Genomic DNA, 18,104 nt, shown 5'->3' on the forward strand with positions numbered 1-18,104 from the left:
AGGGCAGCCACTCAATACCATACACCTGATGCAGAGAAATTAAAGTCTGATCTGGAGAAAGCTACTTTAGAATTGGTGGGAGGGGATCAAGTACAACAGTCTCCACAGCTTGGACAAAGCACAAACAAACCTGTTACTGACAACATGGGAACGAGTGAGGATTTTTTTCCTTAATTTACTTTTTTTATCTTACTTTTTTTTTGTTTTTTGCACACATGCTCCACTGATACATCTTCCCAAGGTTTGTCTGGCATCAGTCTGTAAATCATTAAGAGCATAATAGCAAAAGTGAACTCTTCAGGTTTTCAAGAAGGTTTAAAAACCCAGTAGCTGAGCTCTTTCTTGCAATACTTGTTGCCCTAATCCAAGCGCCGGGTGAAGTTCTCTGGAAAGAGGCCTTTGTAGGTGGCAAGGTCTCTGTACTGAAGCCAGTCTGATTCCTTCACTCCCACTAGCCAGCCTGCATCCTGAAAGACAGTGACAGGGCTTTCAGGGTTCAGCAAACTACTGGAAAATCCACAATTAAATAATTTGTTACATTAGTGCTGTGGTTCTGTGCCAGGACATCACATTACAGGTAAAATGTTGTGCTGTGATCAATGCGAAGGCCTGTCCCAAAGAAGTTGTTAATTATAAAAAAAAAAGGAAAGAGAAAGAATAAACATTTGCAATGCCTTATTTACTATATATAGTTAATTGAAGACTAATATTAACATTATGACTGTACAAAGCATAGTTAATTGATATTAACTGGATTATAATATGAGTTCTTAAAGAGGAGAAAAGGATTAGAATTACAACCAGAGCAAAGACAGGAACACCATGTGAAAGCATTTCATGCACGAGAGCATTACCTGTTCTGGGGGTCACAGTCTAAAAAAGGTTTGAGGTTCCTTGGGTTAGAATGCAGTACTGATAAGGCCATGGAATGTCTTATATTTCATCCCAAGCCACTTGCTTATAAGAAAGAACTCTGACCCCCAGCTCATATCCTATTACCCTTATAAACCACCTATGTAGGGCTTATCAAATACTAAAAGCTAGATGTGTATTGCCTGATATTACTGTTGTTGTTTTTATAAGACCTAATTTTTCAAGTTTACATAAACTACAAAGCAGTTGGATGCCATGGCATTCTTGCTGGAAGCACTCCTATATTCTTTATAAATTATTCCTCATTAACATTTGTCTGTCATATAGAAGTGCCAACACAAGAATGAGACATTTTGCCCCAGAAAGGGTAAAGAACCATCCATGTACGGTCATGCAGAATGCGAGATGATCCTTAAAACTGGGAAACAGAGGCTGTGGTCTGCCCTTGGCTTACCGAAGATAAGCAAAGTATAGCTGGAAAAGCTGTGTTGAACAGAACAGGGGGAAGTGAGACCATAGGAAGTGCAAGGAGTGGAAAACGACTATCTTTATTATGGTAACCAGTGCAAAGGGAAATTCCACTTCAGATGAGGGATGGCCAGGCTTAGTCTGAACCAATCCCCAACAAAGTTCAAGTACATCAGATAAAATGAGGCCTCAAAAATTAAGTGAAGAAGCTGAATTCATTTCCTTTTGATATAATCTGAGACTATAAATTGATGCTGCCATATAGACAAGAAATATATGTGTTTAGACAGCCCAATTTTTGAAGTCAGGAAAAAAAACCGCTGAGGAAAAAAATGACTCAATAAAATAACTGATAATATCCTAGCTGATGAGGAAAAGTGCCCTCTTTAAAATTATGATGTCATATATGTGAAGGACAAAGCTATATTTAAAATAAAAGATGATAGCTAAATATTTTCTGAACCTCTAGAAAGCATATAAAATGTCATTTTCCCCCACAAGCATCTACATTTGACTTTATTTATAGTGAGTGAAACTCTAATGCAGCCAAGCGGAGTTAAACACTTAAAAATGGTTTCAATAAAGTAAACAAGTAAAGGATGACACAAACCCACAATCAAGATATATTCCAACACATAAATTCTGAAAGACAACTTGTATTGTAAAGTGAAGAATATTAGCCAACATCAATCCTCAGCTGAGGAAAACATAAAAAATTAAATATGAACTGCTTAAAGTACATGGTAGAAAAGGATTTCCAATTTTGGTAATAGCAGGATAGCTTGTATTAGACAAATCCTTCTGCACAGCATAATTAAAAACACTGGAGTAACTATATATTTCTACCTATATATACATATATGCAACCATTTATATATACAAACAACTCTTGGTTTTTCAATATATAAAGTATAAATTTATACATAATGGGTTGGGTATAAATAATGGGTACAACTATTTGAAGGCACGGGAAATGACCAAAAGCAAGCAGAAATTAGAGAGTATTTGACCTTTGAAAGTAGAGAACTGCACGGGGTGGGATCTGTGCTGACACAGTTTTTCCCATGAGTATTATTCTCACTCAGTGTGATGTGGGGCATTCAGAGGATATAGTGTAAGGCTGCCAGAGAAGCTGGACACTCATGGTGGTGGGCAGAGGGGGGGTTATCTTGAAAAGAAAGGAGCCACTGAGGGATGGGTGTCCTAATGTATGTAGATAAACTTCCTTGAAATTCTGGGCTGACCCCCAAGCTGTGCATGCATAAAGGGTACAGACCCATCCTATCAAAGTATAAAACCAACTCCCCAAACCAAGGTAATTGTCCAGTAATCTATATGTCTGCTAAAACAAAAATAAGCAATTTTCAGATATAGAAAACACTCTATCACATATGATTTACCTACTGTGTCTAGTATCAATTAAAAATTATTAGACATGGAAAAAAAAGGAAAATATTAAAAAGCAAACAATAGAAATATGCCCCGAGATGGCCGAGCTGTTGGAATTAGCAGTAAGAAATTAGGGCAGCTGTTATAAATATGTTCAAGTACATAAATTGAGAGACAGTAATAATGAAAGAATATAAGTGGAAATCTCAGCCAAGAAATGGAAACCATATGAAAAAACAATATGAAAATGAAGAACTGTAAAGTCTAATACCTGAGATGAAAAAATCACTTAATAAACTTAACAGCAAACTCAAAGTAGCAGAGGAAAAAGTCATAGTACTTGAAGGCAGATCAATAGAAATTATCCAACCTGACTACCAGAGAGAAATACTGAATAAAAAAGAACAGCGTCTTAGCCATCAAGAAGTCCAAGATAGGTATAATTAGAAACCCAGGAAAAAAGGACAAAGAGGATGAGTCAGAAAAAATTAAAGATAAAAAGCAAATGTAGTGAAAAACATTAGGTTACAAGTCTAAGGGGTTCAGTGATTTTTAAGTATGAAGACCATAAAAAAAAAAAACCCACCCACGCACAAAACATTCACACTGATGAAAATCAAAGATACAGAGAAATCTATTAAAAGTAGTCGGGGAAAGTCATTTGCTTACAGGGAAACAATATTAAACAAATAATAGCTGATTTCTAATTATAAACAACAGAGACCAGAAAACAATGAAACATGTTGAAAGAAAAAAAATCAACTCAGATTTCTTTCTTAGTGAAAGTATCGTTAAAAATTAAGAAGAACAAAGATATTTTCAGATAAATATAAGCCAAGAAGATTTGATGCCAGCAGACCAGCACTAAAGGAATAGCTAAAGAAAGTTCTTTAAGCAGAAAGGAAAGTAAGATCAGATGGAAACTCGGACTTACAGGAAAGAAGGAAGTCCTGGAAATGGTAAGCATGGTGGTAAATTTAAAAGACTACCTATTTTTCCTTTTATTTCTTTACAAAATAATTTCTGGTTAATGCAAACAAACCCATCATAAATGGGATTCTTTAATGTCTTTGAGATGTGTGATGCTCACACTTTTTCTTGGTATTGGTAATTTATGCTTTGTGAGTTTTTTTTTCTTGAAGAGTCTAAGGTTTTAACAATTTTGTTAACCCTCCCAAAAACCTACTTTTGGCTTCATCAATTTTATCTACTATGTCCTTTATTGCGTTTGTGAATTTATTTTTGTTATTACCTTCCTTCTATGAATTTTCCATTTAATTTTGATTTACTAATCACTATGAAATATTTTTTAACTTACAATATGATTTCTTGACCCATAAGTTATTTAGAAGTGTATTTAAAAATTTTTTAATCGTTGGCAGCTTGTAAAGATAGACTATTGTTATTAATTTTTTTCTTTTTGAGATGGGGTCTTGCTCTGTTGCCCAGGCTGGAGTGCAGTGGCATGATCATAGCTAACTGTAGCCTTGAACTCCTGGGCCCAAGCAATCCAATCATGTCAGCTTTTTGAGTAGCTGTGACTACAGGTGCACAATGCTACAATCAGCTAATTAAAAAAAAAAAAAAAAAAGTACAGATGAGATCTTTCTATGTTGACCAGGCTGGTTGGGAACTCCTGGCCTCAAGTGATCCTCCTGCCTTGGCCTCCCAAAGTCCTGGGATTACAGACATGAGCCGCCCTGCCAAGCAGATTAGTGTTATATTAATTTCTAATATAATTTTATTGCAGTAGAGACTGTTTGACCCACCACCTGATGTATCTTGGTAAGTGTATTATGAAAAGAAAGAACAAAATGTTGAACATCTTAAGTCTTAACCTCAAAGGCAGTGATGCTTGACTTTTTTTTTTGTTATTGCATTTTAGGTTTTGGGATACATGTGAAGAACATGCAGGATTGTCACATAGGTACACACATGGCAGTATGATTTGCTGCCTTCCTTCCCATCACCTTTATCTGGCATTTCTCCCCATGCTGTCTCTCCCCAACTCCCCACCCCCTGCGGTCCCTCCCCTATTCCCCCCCACCAGACTCCAGAGTGTGATGGTCCCCTCCCTGTGTCCATGTGTTCTCATTGTTCAACATCCAACTATGAGTGAGAATATGCAGTGTTTGATTTTCTGCTCTTGTGTCAGTTTGCTGAGAATGATGGTTTCCAGGTTCATCCATGTCCCTACAAAGGACACGAACTCATTGTTGTTGATGGCTGCATAATATTCCATGGTGTATATGTGCCACATTTTCCCTGTCCTGTCTATCATTGATGGGCATTTGGGTTGGTTCCAGGTCTTTGCTATTGTAAACAGTGCTGCAGTGAACATTCGTGTGCATGTGTCCTTATAGTAGAATGATTTATAATCATTTGGATATATACCCAGTAATGGGATTGCTGGGTCAAATGGAATTTCTATTTCTAGGTCCTTTAGGAATCACCATACTATCTTCCACAATGGTTGAACTAATTTACACTCCCACCAACAGTGCAAAAGTGTTCCTATTTCTCCACATCCTCTCAAGCATCTATTGTGTCCAGATTTTTTAATGATTGCCATTCTAACTGGCGTGAGATGGTATCTCAATGCAGTTTTGATTTGCATTTCTCTAATGACCAGTGATGATGAGCATTTTTTCATATGTTTGTTGGCCTCATGTATGTCTTCTTTTGTAAAGCGTCTGTTCATATCCTTCGCCCACTTTCGAATGGGCTTATTTTTTTCTTGTAAATCTGTTTTAGTTTTTTGTAGATTCTGGATATCAGCCCTTTGTCAGATGGGTAGACTGCAAAATTTTTTTCCCATTCTGTTGGTTGCCAATTCACTCTGATGCTGTTCCCTTTGCTGTGCAAAAGCTGTGGAGTTTGATTAGGTCCCATTTGTCTATTCTGGCTTTTGTTGCCAATGCTTTTGGTGTTTTGGTCATGAAGTCCTTGCCTACGCCTATGTCCTCAATAGTTTTGCCTAGGTTTTCTTCTAGGGTTTTTATGGTGCTAGGTCTTATGTTTAAGTCTTTAATCCATCTGGAGTTAATTTTAGTGTAAGGTGTCAGAAAGGAGTCCAGTTTCTGCTTTCTGCACATGGGTAGCCAGTTTTCCCAACACCATTTATTAAACAGGGACTCCTTTTCCCATTGCTTGTTTTTGTCAGGTTTGTCAAAGATTGGATGGTTGTAGATGTGTTGTGTTGCCTCTGAGGCCTCTGTTCAGTTTCATTGGTCTATATCTCTGTTTTGGTACCAGTACCATGCTGTTTTGATTACTGTAGCCTTCTAGTATAGTTTGAAGTCCAGTAGTGTGATGCCTCCCACTTTGTTCTTTTTGCTTAGAATTGACTTGGCTATGCGGGCTCTATTTGGTTCCATATGAAGTTTAAGGTGTTTTTTTCCAGTTCTGTGAAGTAGGTCATTGGTAGCTTGATGGGGATAGCATTGAATCTGTAAATTACTTTGGGCAGTATGGCCATTTTCACGATATTGATTCTTCCAAACCATGAACATGGACTGTTTCTCCATCTGTTTGTGTCTTCTCTTATTTTGTTGAGCAGTGGTTTGTAGTTTTCCTTGAAGAGGTCCTTTACATTCCTTGTTAGTTGTATTCCTAGGTATTTTATTCTCTTTGTAGCAATTGTGAATGGCAGTTCATTCTTGATTTGGCTCTCTTTAAGTCTGTTATTGGTGTATAGGAATGCTTGTGATTTTTGCACATTGATTTTGTGTCCTGAGACTTTGCTGAACTTGCTTATCAGTTTCAGGAGATTTTGGGCTGAGACAATGGGATCTTCTAGATATACAATCATGTCATCTGCAAATAGAGACAATTTCACTTCCTCCTTTCCTATCTGAATACCCTTTATTTCTTTTCCTTGCCTGATTGCTCTGGCTAGAACTTACAATACTATACAGAATAGGAGTGGTGAGAGAGGGCACCCTTGTCTAGTGCCAGATTTCAAAGGGAATGCTTCCTGTTTTTGCACATTCAGTATGATATTGGCTGTTGCTTTGTTATGAATAGCTTTTATTATTTTGAGATACATTCCGTCAATACCTAGTATATTGAGGGTTTTTAGCATAAAGCGCAGTTGAATTTTGTCAGAGGCCTTCTCTGCCTCAATTGAGAGAATCGTGTGGTTTTTGCCTTTGGTTCTGTTTATGTGGTGAATTACGTTTATAGACTTGTGTATGTTGAACCAGCCTTGCATCCCCAGGATGAAGTCTACTTGATCATGGTGGATAAGCTTTTTGCTGTGCTGTTGCAATCGGTTTGCCAGTATTTTATTGAAGATTTTTGCATCTATGTTCATCATGGATATTGGCCTGAAGTTTTCTTTTCTTGCTGAGTCTCTCCCAGGTTTTGGTATCAGGATGAATTGATTTGGGAAGGATTCCCTCTTTTTGGATTATTTGGAATAGTTTCAGAAGGCATGGTATCAGCTCCTCTTTGTATGTCTGGTAGAATTCGGATGTGAACCCATCTGGACCTGGGTTTTTTTTGGGTGGTAGGCTCTTAATTCCTGCCTCATCTTCAGCCCTTGTTATTGGTCTATTCAGGGTTTCGACTTCTTCCTGGTTTAGGCTTAGGTGGAGGCAAATTTCTAGGAATTTATCCATTTCTTCCAGGTTTACTAGTTTATGTGCATAGAGTTGTTTGTAATAATCTTCGATGATGGTTTGTAATTCTGTGAAATCTGTGGTGATAGCCCCTTTATTGTCTTTTATTGCATCTATTTGATTATTCTCTCATTTCTTTTTTATTAATCTGGCTAGTGGTCTATTTTGTTGATCCTTTTGAAAAACCAGGTCCTGGATTTATTGATTTTTTTCAAGGGTTTTTTGTGTCTCTATCTCCTTCAGTTCAGCTCTAATCTTAGTTATTTCTTGTCTTCTGCTAGGGTTTGAATTTTTTTGATCTTGCTCCTCTAGCTCTTTCAATTTTGCTGATAGGGTGTCGATTTTAGATCTCTCCTTGCTTCTCATGTGGGCATTTATTGCTATATATTTTCCTCTAGAGACTGCTTTAAATGTGTCCCAGAGATTCTGGTATGTTATGTCTTTGTTCTCGTTGGCTTCGAAGAACATCTTTATTTCTTCCTTCATTTCATTGTTTATCCAGTCAACATTCAAAAGCCAGTTCAGTTTCCTTGAAGCTGTGCGGTTCTGAGTTAGTTTCTCAATTCTGAGTTCTAACTTGATTGCACTGTGGTCTGAGAGACTGTTAACGATTTCTCTTCTTTTGCATTTGCTGAGGAGTGATTTACTTCCAATTATGTGGTCAATTATAGAGTAGGTGCGATGTGGTGCTGAGAAGAATTTATATTCTGTGGATTTTGGGTGAAGAGTTCCATAAATGTCTATTAGGTTTGCTTGGTCCAGGTCTGAGTTCAAGTCCTGGGTATCCTTGTTAATTTTCTGTCTTGTTGATCTGTCTAATATTGACAATGGGGTGTTAAAGTCTCCCACTATTATTTTGTGGGAGTCTAAGTCTCTTTGTAAGTCGTTAAAAACTTGCCTTATGTATCTGGGTGCTATTGTATTGGGTGCACATATATTTAGGATCGTTAGCTCTTCTTGTTGCATTGATCATTTTACCATTATGTAATGTCCTTCTTTGTCTCTTTTGATCTTTGTTGGTTTAAAGTTTATTTTATCAGAGACGAGACTTGCAACTCCTGCTTTTTTGTGCTCTCCATTTGCTTGGTAAATCTTCCTCCATCCCTTTGAGACTTTGTGTATCCTTGCATGTGAGATGGGTTTCCTGGATACAGCACGGTGATGGGTTTTGGCTTTTTATCCAATTTGTCAGTCTGTGTCTTTTGATTGGGGTGTTTAGCCTATTTACATTTAGGATTAATATTGTTATGTGTGAATTTGATCCTGCCGTTTTGATGCTAGCTGGCTGTTTTGTCCATTAGTTGATGCAGTTTCTTCATTGTGTCAATGCCCTTTACCATTTGGTATGTTTTTGGAGTGGCTGGTACTGGTTGTTCCTTTCTATGTGTACTGCTTCTTTCAGGAGCTCTTGTAAAGCAAGCCTGGTGGTGATGACATCTCTGAGTACTTGCTTGTTCGTAAAGGATTTTATTTTTTCTTCATTTATGAAGCTTAGTTTGGCTGGATATGAAATCCTAGGTTGAAATTTCTTTTCTTTAAGGATGTTGAATATTGACCCCCACTCTCTTCTGGCTTTTAGGGTTTCTGCTGTGAGTCTGATGGGCTTCCCTTTGTGGGTAACCCGACATTTCTCTCTGGGTGCCCTTAGCATTTTCTCCTTCATTTCAGCCCTGGTGAATTTGATGATTATGAGCCTTGGGGTTGCTCTTCTTGAGGAATATCTTTGTGGTGTTCTCTGTATTTCCTGGACTTGAATATTGGCCTGCCTTGCTAGGTTGTAGAAGTTTTCCTGGATAATGTCCTGAAGAGTATTTTCCAGCTTGGATTCATTCTCTCTGTCACATTCAGGTACACCTATCAAATGTAGATTATGTCTTTTCACATAGTCCCATATTTCTCAGAGACTTTCTTCATTCCTTTTTACCCTTTTTTCTCTAATTTTGCCTTCTCGTTTTATTTCAATGAGTTGATCTTCTACCTCTGATATCCTTTCTTCTGCTTGGTCAATTCGGCTGTTGAAACTTGTGTATGCTTCGCAAAGTTCTCGTGCTGTGTTTTTCAGCTCCATCAAGTCACTTATATTCCTCTCTAAGTTGTTTATTCTCATTAGCATTTTGTCAAATCTTTTTTCAAGGTTCTTAGTTTCTTAGCATTGGGTTAGAACATGTTCTTTTAGCGCAAAGAAGTTTCTTATTACCTACCTTCTGAAGCCTGATTCTGTCAATTCATCACACTCATTCTCCATCCAGCCTTGTTCCCTTGCTGGTGAGGAGTTGTGATCCCTTGTAGGAGGAGAGGTGTTCTGGTTTCAGGTGTTTTCATCCTTTTTGCACTGTCTTCTTCCCATCTTTGTTGATTTATCCATCTGTCGTCTTTGTAGTTGCTGACTTTCAGATTGCGTCTCTGAGTGGACGTCCAGTTTGTTGATGACATTATTTCTTTCTGTTTCTTAGTTTTCCTTCTAACAAACAGTCAGGCTCCTCTGCTGTAGGACTGCTGAGGTCCACTCCAGGCCCTGCTTGCCTCAGGATCACCTGCAGTGGCTGCAGAACAGTTAGGGTTGCTGCCAGTTTCTTATTCTGCTATCTTTGTCCCAGAAGGATATCCACCAAATATCAGTCTGTTCTCTCCTTTATGAGGTGACTCTTTGAATATATGGGGGTCAGGGAACAGCTTGAGGAGACAGTCTGTCCTTTATAGGAGCTCAAGTGCTGAGCTGTGAGCTCCATTGTTCATTCAGAACTGCTGGGCAGGTAAGTTTAAGTCTGCTGCAGCAGAACTCATAAACCACACCCCCCAGCTTTTTTTCCCCTGGTGCTCTGTCCCAGGGAGTTAGGGCTTTATTTATTAGTTTCTGTTGTGCTGCCACCTTTTTTCAGGGCTGCCCTGCCCAGCAAGGAGGCAGCCTAGTCACTGTCTGCCTGCAGAGGCTTTTCTGAGCTGCCCAACTTCCCTGCAGTCCTGTTTATATGGGTGTAGTTAGAACTGCCTCAGCAATGGTAGACTCTCTCTGTAATGGCAGGCTGCCTCGGTAATGGCGGATGCCTCTTCCCCACAGAGCTGGACCATCCCGGGTTCAGCTGTGCTTGCTGTGAAACTCTCAATCCAGAGCGTTTCAGATTGCTGTTTTTTCTGTGGAGGTGGGACCAGCTGAGCCTGATCTCCTAGTTCCCTGCCTCCGAGCCCCCCCTTTTTTTTAGTTGAACGGTCAATTCTGTCTCCTAGGTGGTACTATCACCTGTTGAAAAGGCGCCAGGATCTGTGTGATTTCCTGTGCGGTGACCCACTGTGCTGGCTCAAACAGCTGTGCTGAGATTCATGGTGCTTTTTTGCCCAGGAATCTCCTGGCCTGGTTCAGTCCCCTTTTTTATCAGTTGAATGGGCGACTCTGTCTCCCAGGAGTTCTAGTTAATTGCCAGCTAAAATGGCACCCGGACCTGTGTATTTTGTATGGAGAACTGCCTTGCTGGGGTACTGGCAAAACAGCCGCTCCAGACAAACCAGTCGCACTGGTGACCCATGGGGCTTCTCTGCCTGGGAATCTCCTGGTCTGTGGGCAATAAAAATCTGTCTGGATATGCGGCGTCCACTCACACTCCACGCTTTTGCTGGGAGCTGCAATCCTGAGCTGCTCCTAATAGGCCATCTTGGATCCTTCCCGACCTTGTTTTTTAAGGGGAGAGCTCATAAATCTCTTTGAGAATAGTACAGAAGTTAGAGCTTTTCTCTACAGAAAAACATGTTTACAGATGCATTTGCTTCTTTTGCATACTATTTCAAGGGTTCACACATTTTATGAACGAGTACAAGATGGGCGTTCTCAGTACCTCACATCAGACCACTTTTTTTTAGGAGGTCATATTTTTAAAGCATCTCTTTAAATTGAGGTATAACTTCAATACTGTGTACTGCAGAGATGGTTAGGTATATAGTTCAATGAGTTTTGACTAATACATGCAGACATGTAACAACATCCCTGTCTAGATATAAAGCATTTCCATCACTTCAGAGGGTTCTGCCAGGTTCTTTCCTAATCAGTGTCCACACACCCAGAGACAACCACTTTTGAAGGGGATTTTTAGTTCACATTCATAGTGTCTGCATTTCCTGAAGACTGGTGTTACAAAGACAACATTCCTAGAAAGTGGTTACATGATAAGAAATGGTCAGCTGTTTGTATTACATAAAGAATGCAACAGCATCCCAAAAGGGTCCTAGAAACCTGGTTAATGATCTATGCTGTCACAAGCCCTTAAGCCCTTTTTAGATGGCTTGCAGCATCTCAGAAAATAGAAACATCTTTAGAAAGTAATTGTGTCCAACTGACCCTCAGAAAAAAATCAACATAGCCAAAAGCACCTTCCAATCTTATCTTTTACCTGATCAGCTTCTGAATCTGAGGGGACCACCAGCACCACGTCACCCCTTTGTAAGGTAAGTTCATCAGAATTTGCTGCCTCAAAATCATGCAGTGTTTCCACCTGCAAAAGATAAAAATAATACATAAAAATCAGTTTTCCACCAGATTATAAGCAGACACTCTTACAAGCACTCTCCAAGCTGGATGAAAAGTGAAGATATGTACCATATCCCAAGAAAGAAGAAGGCCTCTAAAGCCAGAAAGGAAGTCCTATTCTCTGATATGAGGGCCATTCACATGTATATTTATTAATAGTAATACAAGGCCCTCTACAACAGGGGAAAGTTCTATATAAATCAAATATTAATTAATCTTATTTTTGTTAGAGATTTACATTTTATTATCGCTGATGCTTTATTATTATGTGTTTAACTGGAACCAGAAATGTCTAAAACTCCTCTAACCCCAGAATTTGTCAAATAATAATCAGGAAAACCACCACTTGCAGGTTAGACAGCAATTACTACTTAATAAAACTCTGTGATCAATTTCTGTGTAAATATATTTCCTTCCTTCCCTATCCAACCCTATATACAATGGCAACCAGTTTCTTTTGCTTTCCCATTTTGCAAAAGATTTCCTTAAAATTTTATTATAGAAAATTTTTTTAAAGCAGAAGGAATGATACAATGAACCCCCACGCATCCGTCACCCAGTCTGAATAACTCTACCGTCATGGGCAACTTTATTTTTCATACACCCCTCCCCTCAACTCCACCCTTGAGAGTAAACATCTTTAAAGTGTGTATTTTCCCATTGAGCATATTCATAGAACCGTAAACTGTCAGAGCTGGAAATGGATTACGTTATCCCTAAATTAATTCCTCTGATGGGAAAACTGATACCCAGAGAGAGGGTCTATATGGGGTGCCTTAGGTTATACCACAGTTAGTGCAGAAGCCAGGATGGGTCCAGCAAGCCCTGGCCATGCTTGGCACAAGGGTTCTTGGACTGTTTGTGCTCCAATTAAAACAGAACCTGGCCGGAAACAACCCCCTATCTACAGATTTAATTTTTTCTTCAAATTAATTCATTCATAAATCCATTATAGCCACCCCCGTCCCCATAAAAGGTAGCAAGGTAGTAGTTACTTTCTAATGTAGAGAGAGAGAGAGAGAATCATATCACATTTTACACTCTAGAAGAAAAAGAGCTGAAGTTTGAAATGTAAAATTTAAAATTCTGGCTGGGCATGGTGGCTCATGCCTGTAATCACAGTAATTTGGGAAGCTGAGGTGGGCAGACCACGAGGTCAGGAGTTCAAGTCCAGCCTGGCTAACATAGTGAAACCCTGTCTCTACTAATAATACAAAAAATTAGCCAGGCATGGTGGTGGGTGTCTGTAATCCCAGCTATTCATGAGGCTGAGGCAGGAGAATCACGTGAACCCAGGAGGCAGAGGTTGCGATGAGTGAATACCGTGCCACTGCACTCTGGCCTGGGTGACAGTGTGAGACTCTGTGGCAAAAACAAACCTTAAAATTCCTTATCAGATTCTGTTAGGAAACATCTGAAACAGGAAACACCTGGGTGAAGCCAGTGTTTTTAGGTATTTTTTGGTAAGAATCCTTTGGTTTATGAAGGCTGTAAGTAGCCTGTCTAAGCAAAACCTTCTTCTCATTGACTTAGCCACCTTTTCTTTCCTGCCTTTTAGTGGAAGTTCATTCATGTATAAATCCATTAATTTACAAAATATTTATGGGCTCCCTACTCTGTCATGCAGCCACAAGTGCCGCAGTTGACAGAATGGCTGCTGCCCTACCCCAGAGGAGTATAGTGCAGTTAGGAGCACTTGGTGATTCCAAGGCCTGGTCTGAGCAGTGGTGGACATATTCACAGCCACCCCAGGAAGGAGAGGAGGGTGGGCTGGAAGGGACTCTGCCATTCATTACCCAGGGGCATACTGTTTGCTCTGTGGTGAACTTCCTTTTAATTATTCTTTGTTAAAACATGAACATGTATTAATGTAGTCCTGGCTTGTCCAAGTGATGTGGTGAAGGGAAAGCAGTTGAGAGAAGTAATTGCAAAAAAGAAAAACTGGAAGCCAAAGGCTTGAGCAAAAGGGATTCAAAGCAAAGGCAGACGAGATTAAAAAGTAAGACGACCTTGTAGAGAAAGCCAGGAGGCAATTCCTGAGAGGCCTCTTCTGCAGATGCTAACTGGTCAGCAGCCCCCATGGCTGGTGCAGAAGGCGTGGGCTGAGGATCCTGGAGAGGCTTCTGCTCTGCAGCCAGCTCCGGCGTCTCGCTGGTGGGGCCCAGAGGAGCCGCATCCTCGGTGGTCTCTTTGGGCTCTGCACCTATGGCTATTTCGTGTTCTCCTTCCCCTTCATGGTTGGAGGCAGGCTCTATGACCACTGAAGGGATGACCTTCTCCTGGAGGAAGAAAAACTGTGGCGGTGCCCAGCAGGACCTGGGAAACAGGACCTCCTTGTCCTGCGCAACCTACCTTGCCACTTCCATACTTCCCCACTAGCCAGACTCAGGCTCCAGGCCTCTGCTGTGCCACGCAGCCTCCTCCTGTTCCTCCTGAGGCCTAAACCCTTAGTGGAATTAATTTCTGGATCCTTGAAGAGCCAAGCAGTTTGGTAAACATGAGGTTTCTGTGGGAATGGGGAAGAGGGATAGGGGGTGGGAAACCATCCCGAGAGGGACTGCAGAAGGAGCCAATGCAGGCCGGCCCGGTTCTTGTCCCACGACGCCCTAACTCTTGCCGCTGACAGTTCACTTCCTAGGAGCCCCTCCCCACCATCCCCCAGTCGCCTGAACCATGCTTGCTGGTGAAGATCCAGCCAGGGTTTGGAGATCATTCACCAGTCCTTCACTTGTGATTATCATTCCAGCCCCCACTGCCCCAGCTGCTGGAGGGACCACAGCTCCCACATCCACTCCAAGTACTCCAGTGTCTGAACCAAAGGGTTAGGACCACCCTTTCACTTGTTTAACAAAGATGAGCACAGAAGGGAGTTTTATCAGCAGAACAGGAGTCTTTCTATATTCCTTCTGCTAGCAGCAGACTAGAGCACTAACATTCACCAACTTGGAGAGATAATACGGTCTTTCCATGAGTGCAACCATATACACGAAAACATTCTGGGTGCTGTGATGAGAAAATCTAAGGGGAAAAAGGAATATTCTTTTAAGTTCCTTCTCCCATAACACTTATCTGACATGTTTCTAGTGGGATGAAAGTAATTCAACTAGAAACATAATTCTAGTAATTCAGTTTTAAGTAACCCTAGAGAGATTTTTGAAAATTTATTGGGAGTAAAGTCATCAGGAAAGGCTGGGCACATTGGCTCATGCCTGTAATCCCAGCACTTTGGGAGGCAGAGGCGAGCAGATCACCTGAGGTCAGGAGTTCAAGACCAGCCTGACCAACATGGCAAAACCCCGACTCTATCAAAAATACGAAAATTAGCCTGAGGCAGGAGAATCACCTAAAGCCAGGAGGTGGAGGTTGCAGTGAGCCAAGATCGAGCCACTGCACTCCAGCCTGGGTGACAGAGCAAGACTCCATCTCCAAAAAAACAAAAAAAAAATATCAGGAGAAAAGAATGCATACCATTAACCCCCCTCTTAACGTTGCCTTCTAGAATACAGAAGAACCAGACAGCGAAGGTAGGCCCTGGGGTTGGAGGCCCTCGCAGTGGTAGAGCATGTGGCTTTGTGGCCTCTCAATGCTGCTCTGAGCCATTGCTGAGCTGGGCCTGCTCCAGCCTCATGCACGGCCCAGGTCCCTTTATTTCCCTTCTCAAAGTGCAACACAGCAGTGGGCTCTTGGTGAAAGGGGCCTGATGGTGACTTTGAAGCACTCGAATGTTAATAATAACCACCAAACAGCAATAAGAATAATAAGACCTAAATACTATTGAGTTCTCCCTGGCCTAAGTGCCCACTTCATCACATTCTCTTTCTCCCAGCTCAACTCTTGTCCTTTTCTCTGTTCTGCTTCATTCCTTTCTCCATGTCACCCCAGCATTTCCCCTTCCCTTTTCCATGCTTAGGCCCAGTCAGCCACAGGCTCTGAGGACCTGTGTGCAACACTGCAATGCTGATACTGAGAAGCTGGGACCACTGTTTCTGAGAATCTGATAACAATGGTGTTTGGTGGAGTCACAAAACTGCTACAAACCTATTGTACATCCAAAGAGTTATCACCATGAACCAACCGACACAGCACCCAGCCCATGCTGCCTCCCAGAAGCTCCCCTGGCTGGGACACTCACCTGACGCACTGCTGCTTCCAGCTCCTCTGATTCAGGTTGGGCACTCTCTGCACTCTCAGTGGTTTCAGTTTCAGTTTTGGTCTCCTCTAAGCTTATTCCTTCCCCGGTAGGGAAAGTGGCCTTCTCTGCCTCTGCTTCCTCTCCTGGGGCCCCCTCAGCTGCTGACACCAAAGTTCCAACAGCTGCGTCAGCATCAGCATCAGCTCCAGGTATAATCTGCAGGGCAGAAACCAACAGCCACGTCTGCATCTCCGTGGGCCTCCCCAAGGAGACAAACTCAAGCCTATTCCTAATCTCCCCTCTGCAGAGGCTATTCAGATTTGGGACTTTCTTTGCACTCCCAGGATTCAGGTATAGCAGAGTTTGCCATCTATTGGTCAACACTCTGACTTTTCTGCTGAGCTCCCAACAATTCCACACTCCTCAGCTTTCCTTGCTGTCAGGTGCAGCACATGGGATTTGAATGAAAGTGACATACACCATTCCAAAGACACGGCTTTTAAGGTGTAGGTGATTTCCATTTTTGTTGGCTGAAAGCAACCAATGAGGCCTTAGGGGTGTGAAAGAAAGAAAACTGAATCTCCGGACCTTAAACTTACCATGCGAAAGGAAAGTTAACCTTGGGAATGGAGTCACACAAAACTACCTTCCTTTTGGTCCCAAACACAGAGCTGTAATTTCACATTCTTCCTTTATCTCATGTAACATGCAGAACTACAGAGTGTGAGATGAAGGCATGATTGACTTCATCTTTTCACATGTGAAATGTAGATTCTCTGAGCGCTAATCAGCGCCTGACAAGAATGTGACACTCGCCTCATTGCCCACCCACCTGCCTTTTAAAAAATTTATTCCCTTCTTGCTTGCTATTTCGTCTTTAAATACTGAAGTTCTCAAAACTCTCTTATAAAAAGCATAGGTCACAGACCCTCCCTTGACTCATGTTTCTTTTTCCCAGGTGCATCCTTAACCTTGGCTAAATAAGCCTCTGCAGGATTGAGACCTGCCTTGGTCACTTTTTGGTTTACATGGCACATCTGGGTCACAAGATGGAAGGGGCCTGGGTCAGAGAAAAAAGCCATATCAGAAAAGCATCCTCATCACACAAAGAATTTAGAAAAATTGCCTTTTGGTATAAACTTTCAAATCTTTGTGAGGAAGGTTCACAAAGTGATTTGGATGCCAAATCACTTTCACAGGAAAAAAAAAGGAAGTTTTCTCAATAAAAACTCTCAAGAATGAAGGGGAAACAATTTTTGTAATCAAATATGCATGGTAACACTCCAAATATCTGCAAAGCTTGTTTATAGGCAAAATGCCAAAATCATAGTTTAGGTCCAGTAAGGAGAGATGAAATAGAAAAAAATCAGAATTTTCTTTCTAAGGTAGAAACACAGTCAAAAGAGTTTTAAGTACTGTTTAGAACTTACAATAATGAAATAAAGGAAGTGCAATCAGACGTTTTAGTTTTGAACAAATTGGAGTCCAACTCTTTAATAGGATTCTGACGTCAGCTTGGCAGACTTGATTTGAGAGGTTCAAATGAGAAAGACTATGGAAAAAATCTCAGGTTGATCTTATATATCCAGGACATATATTTCAAAAATGGCTCTTACTATCTGATGTGATTAGGATTAGCTATTTTTTCCTTGTTGAATACATTCTACCCAGTTCAACCTCTTAAGTTAGGAAAGCCCTAATATTGCAAACATTAAGTATTAAACTCAACAGAAAAGGACAATGAAGAGTACCTCTGAGTGGGCATCAGAAATTGGAGATGAAAAACACGAACAACACACCTACACTTTTAACCAAGTAGTTTTAAAAATGTTTCTTCTGGCTCAAAGGTACAGGTAACCGTTTAAATAAAAGTACCTGTTACAGGCCGGGCACAGTGGCTCACGCCTGTAATCCCAGCACTTTGGGAGGACAAGGCAGGCGGATCACGAGGTCAAGAGATTGAGACCATTCTCGCCACGATGAAATCCTATCTCTAATAAAAATACAAAAAAAATTAGCCAGGTGTGGTGGCACACGCCTGTAGTCCCAGCTACTCGGGAGGCTGAGGCGGAAGAATCGCTTGAACCCAGGAGGCGGAGGTTGC

The 18,104-nt window shown here is 41.0% G+C and overlaps 1 protein-coding gene across 4 annotated transcripts in view; it reads right to left on the minus strand.

Moving 5' to 3' along the window:
* Nucleotides 1-203: 203 nt before the first annotated feature.
* The window catches only part of AMPH (amphiphysin), a 245,485-nt gene continuing 227,584 nt past the window's right edge, over nucleotides 204-18,104 (minus strand). For all 4 annotated transcript variants that reach the window (XM_017519465.2, XM_017519464.2, XM_037735196.1 and 1 more), the window contains 4 exons: nucleotides 16,001-16,216; nucleotides 13,878-14,147; nucleotides 11,732-11,833; nucleotides 204-467 (listed from right to left, as the gene is read on the minus strand). In XM_017519465.2, coding sequence (XP_017374954.1) covers nucleotides 360-467; nucleotides 11,732-11,833; nucleotides 13,878-14,147; nucleotides 16,001-16,216 — 696 coding nt within the window. In that variant the 3' untranslated portion in view covers nucleotides 204-359. The remainder of the gene's footprint in view (nucleotides 468-11,731; nucleotides 11,834-13,877; nucleotides 14,148-16,000; nucleotides 16,217-18,104) is intronic.

Source organism: Cebus imitator, unplaced genomic scaffold (genome assembly GCF_001604975.1).
Source record: "Cebus imitator isolate Cc_AM_T3 unplaced genomic scaffold, Cebus_imitator-1.0 Scaffold749, whole genome shotgun sequence".
Taxonomy (NCBI): Eukaryota; Metazoa; Chordata; class Mammalia; order Primates; family Cebidae; genus Cebus; species Cebus imitator.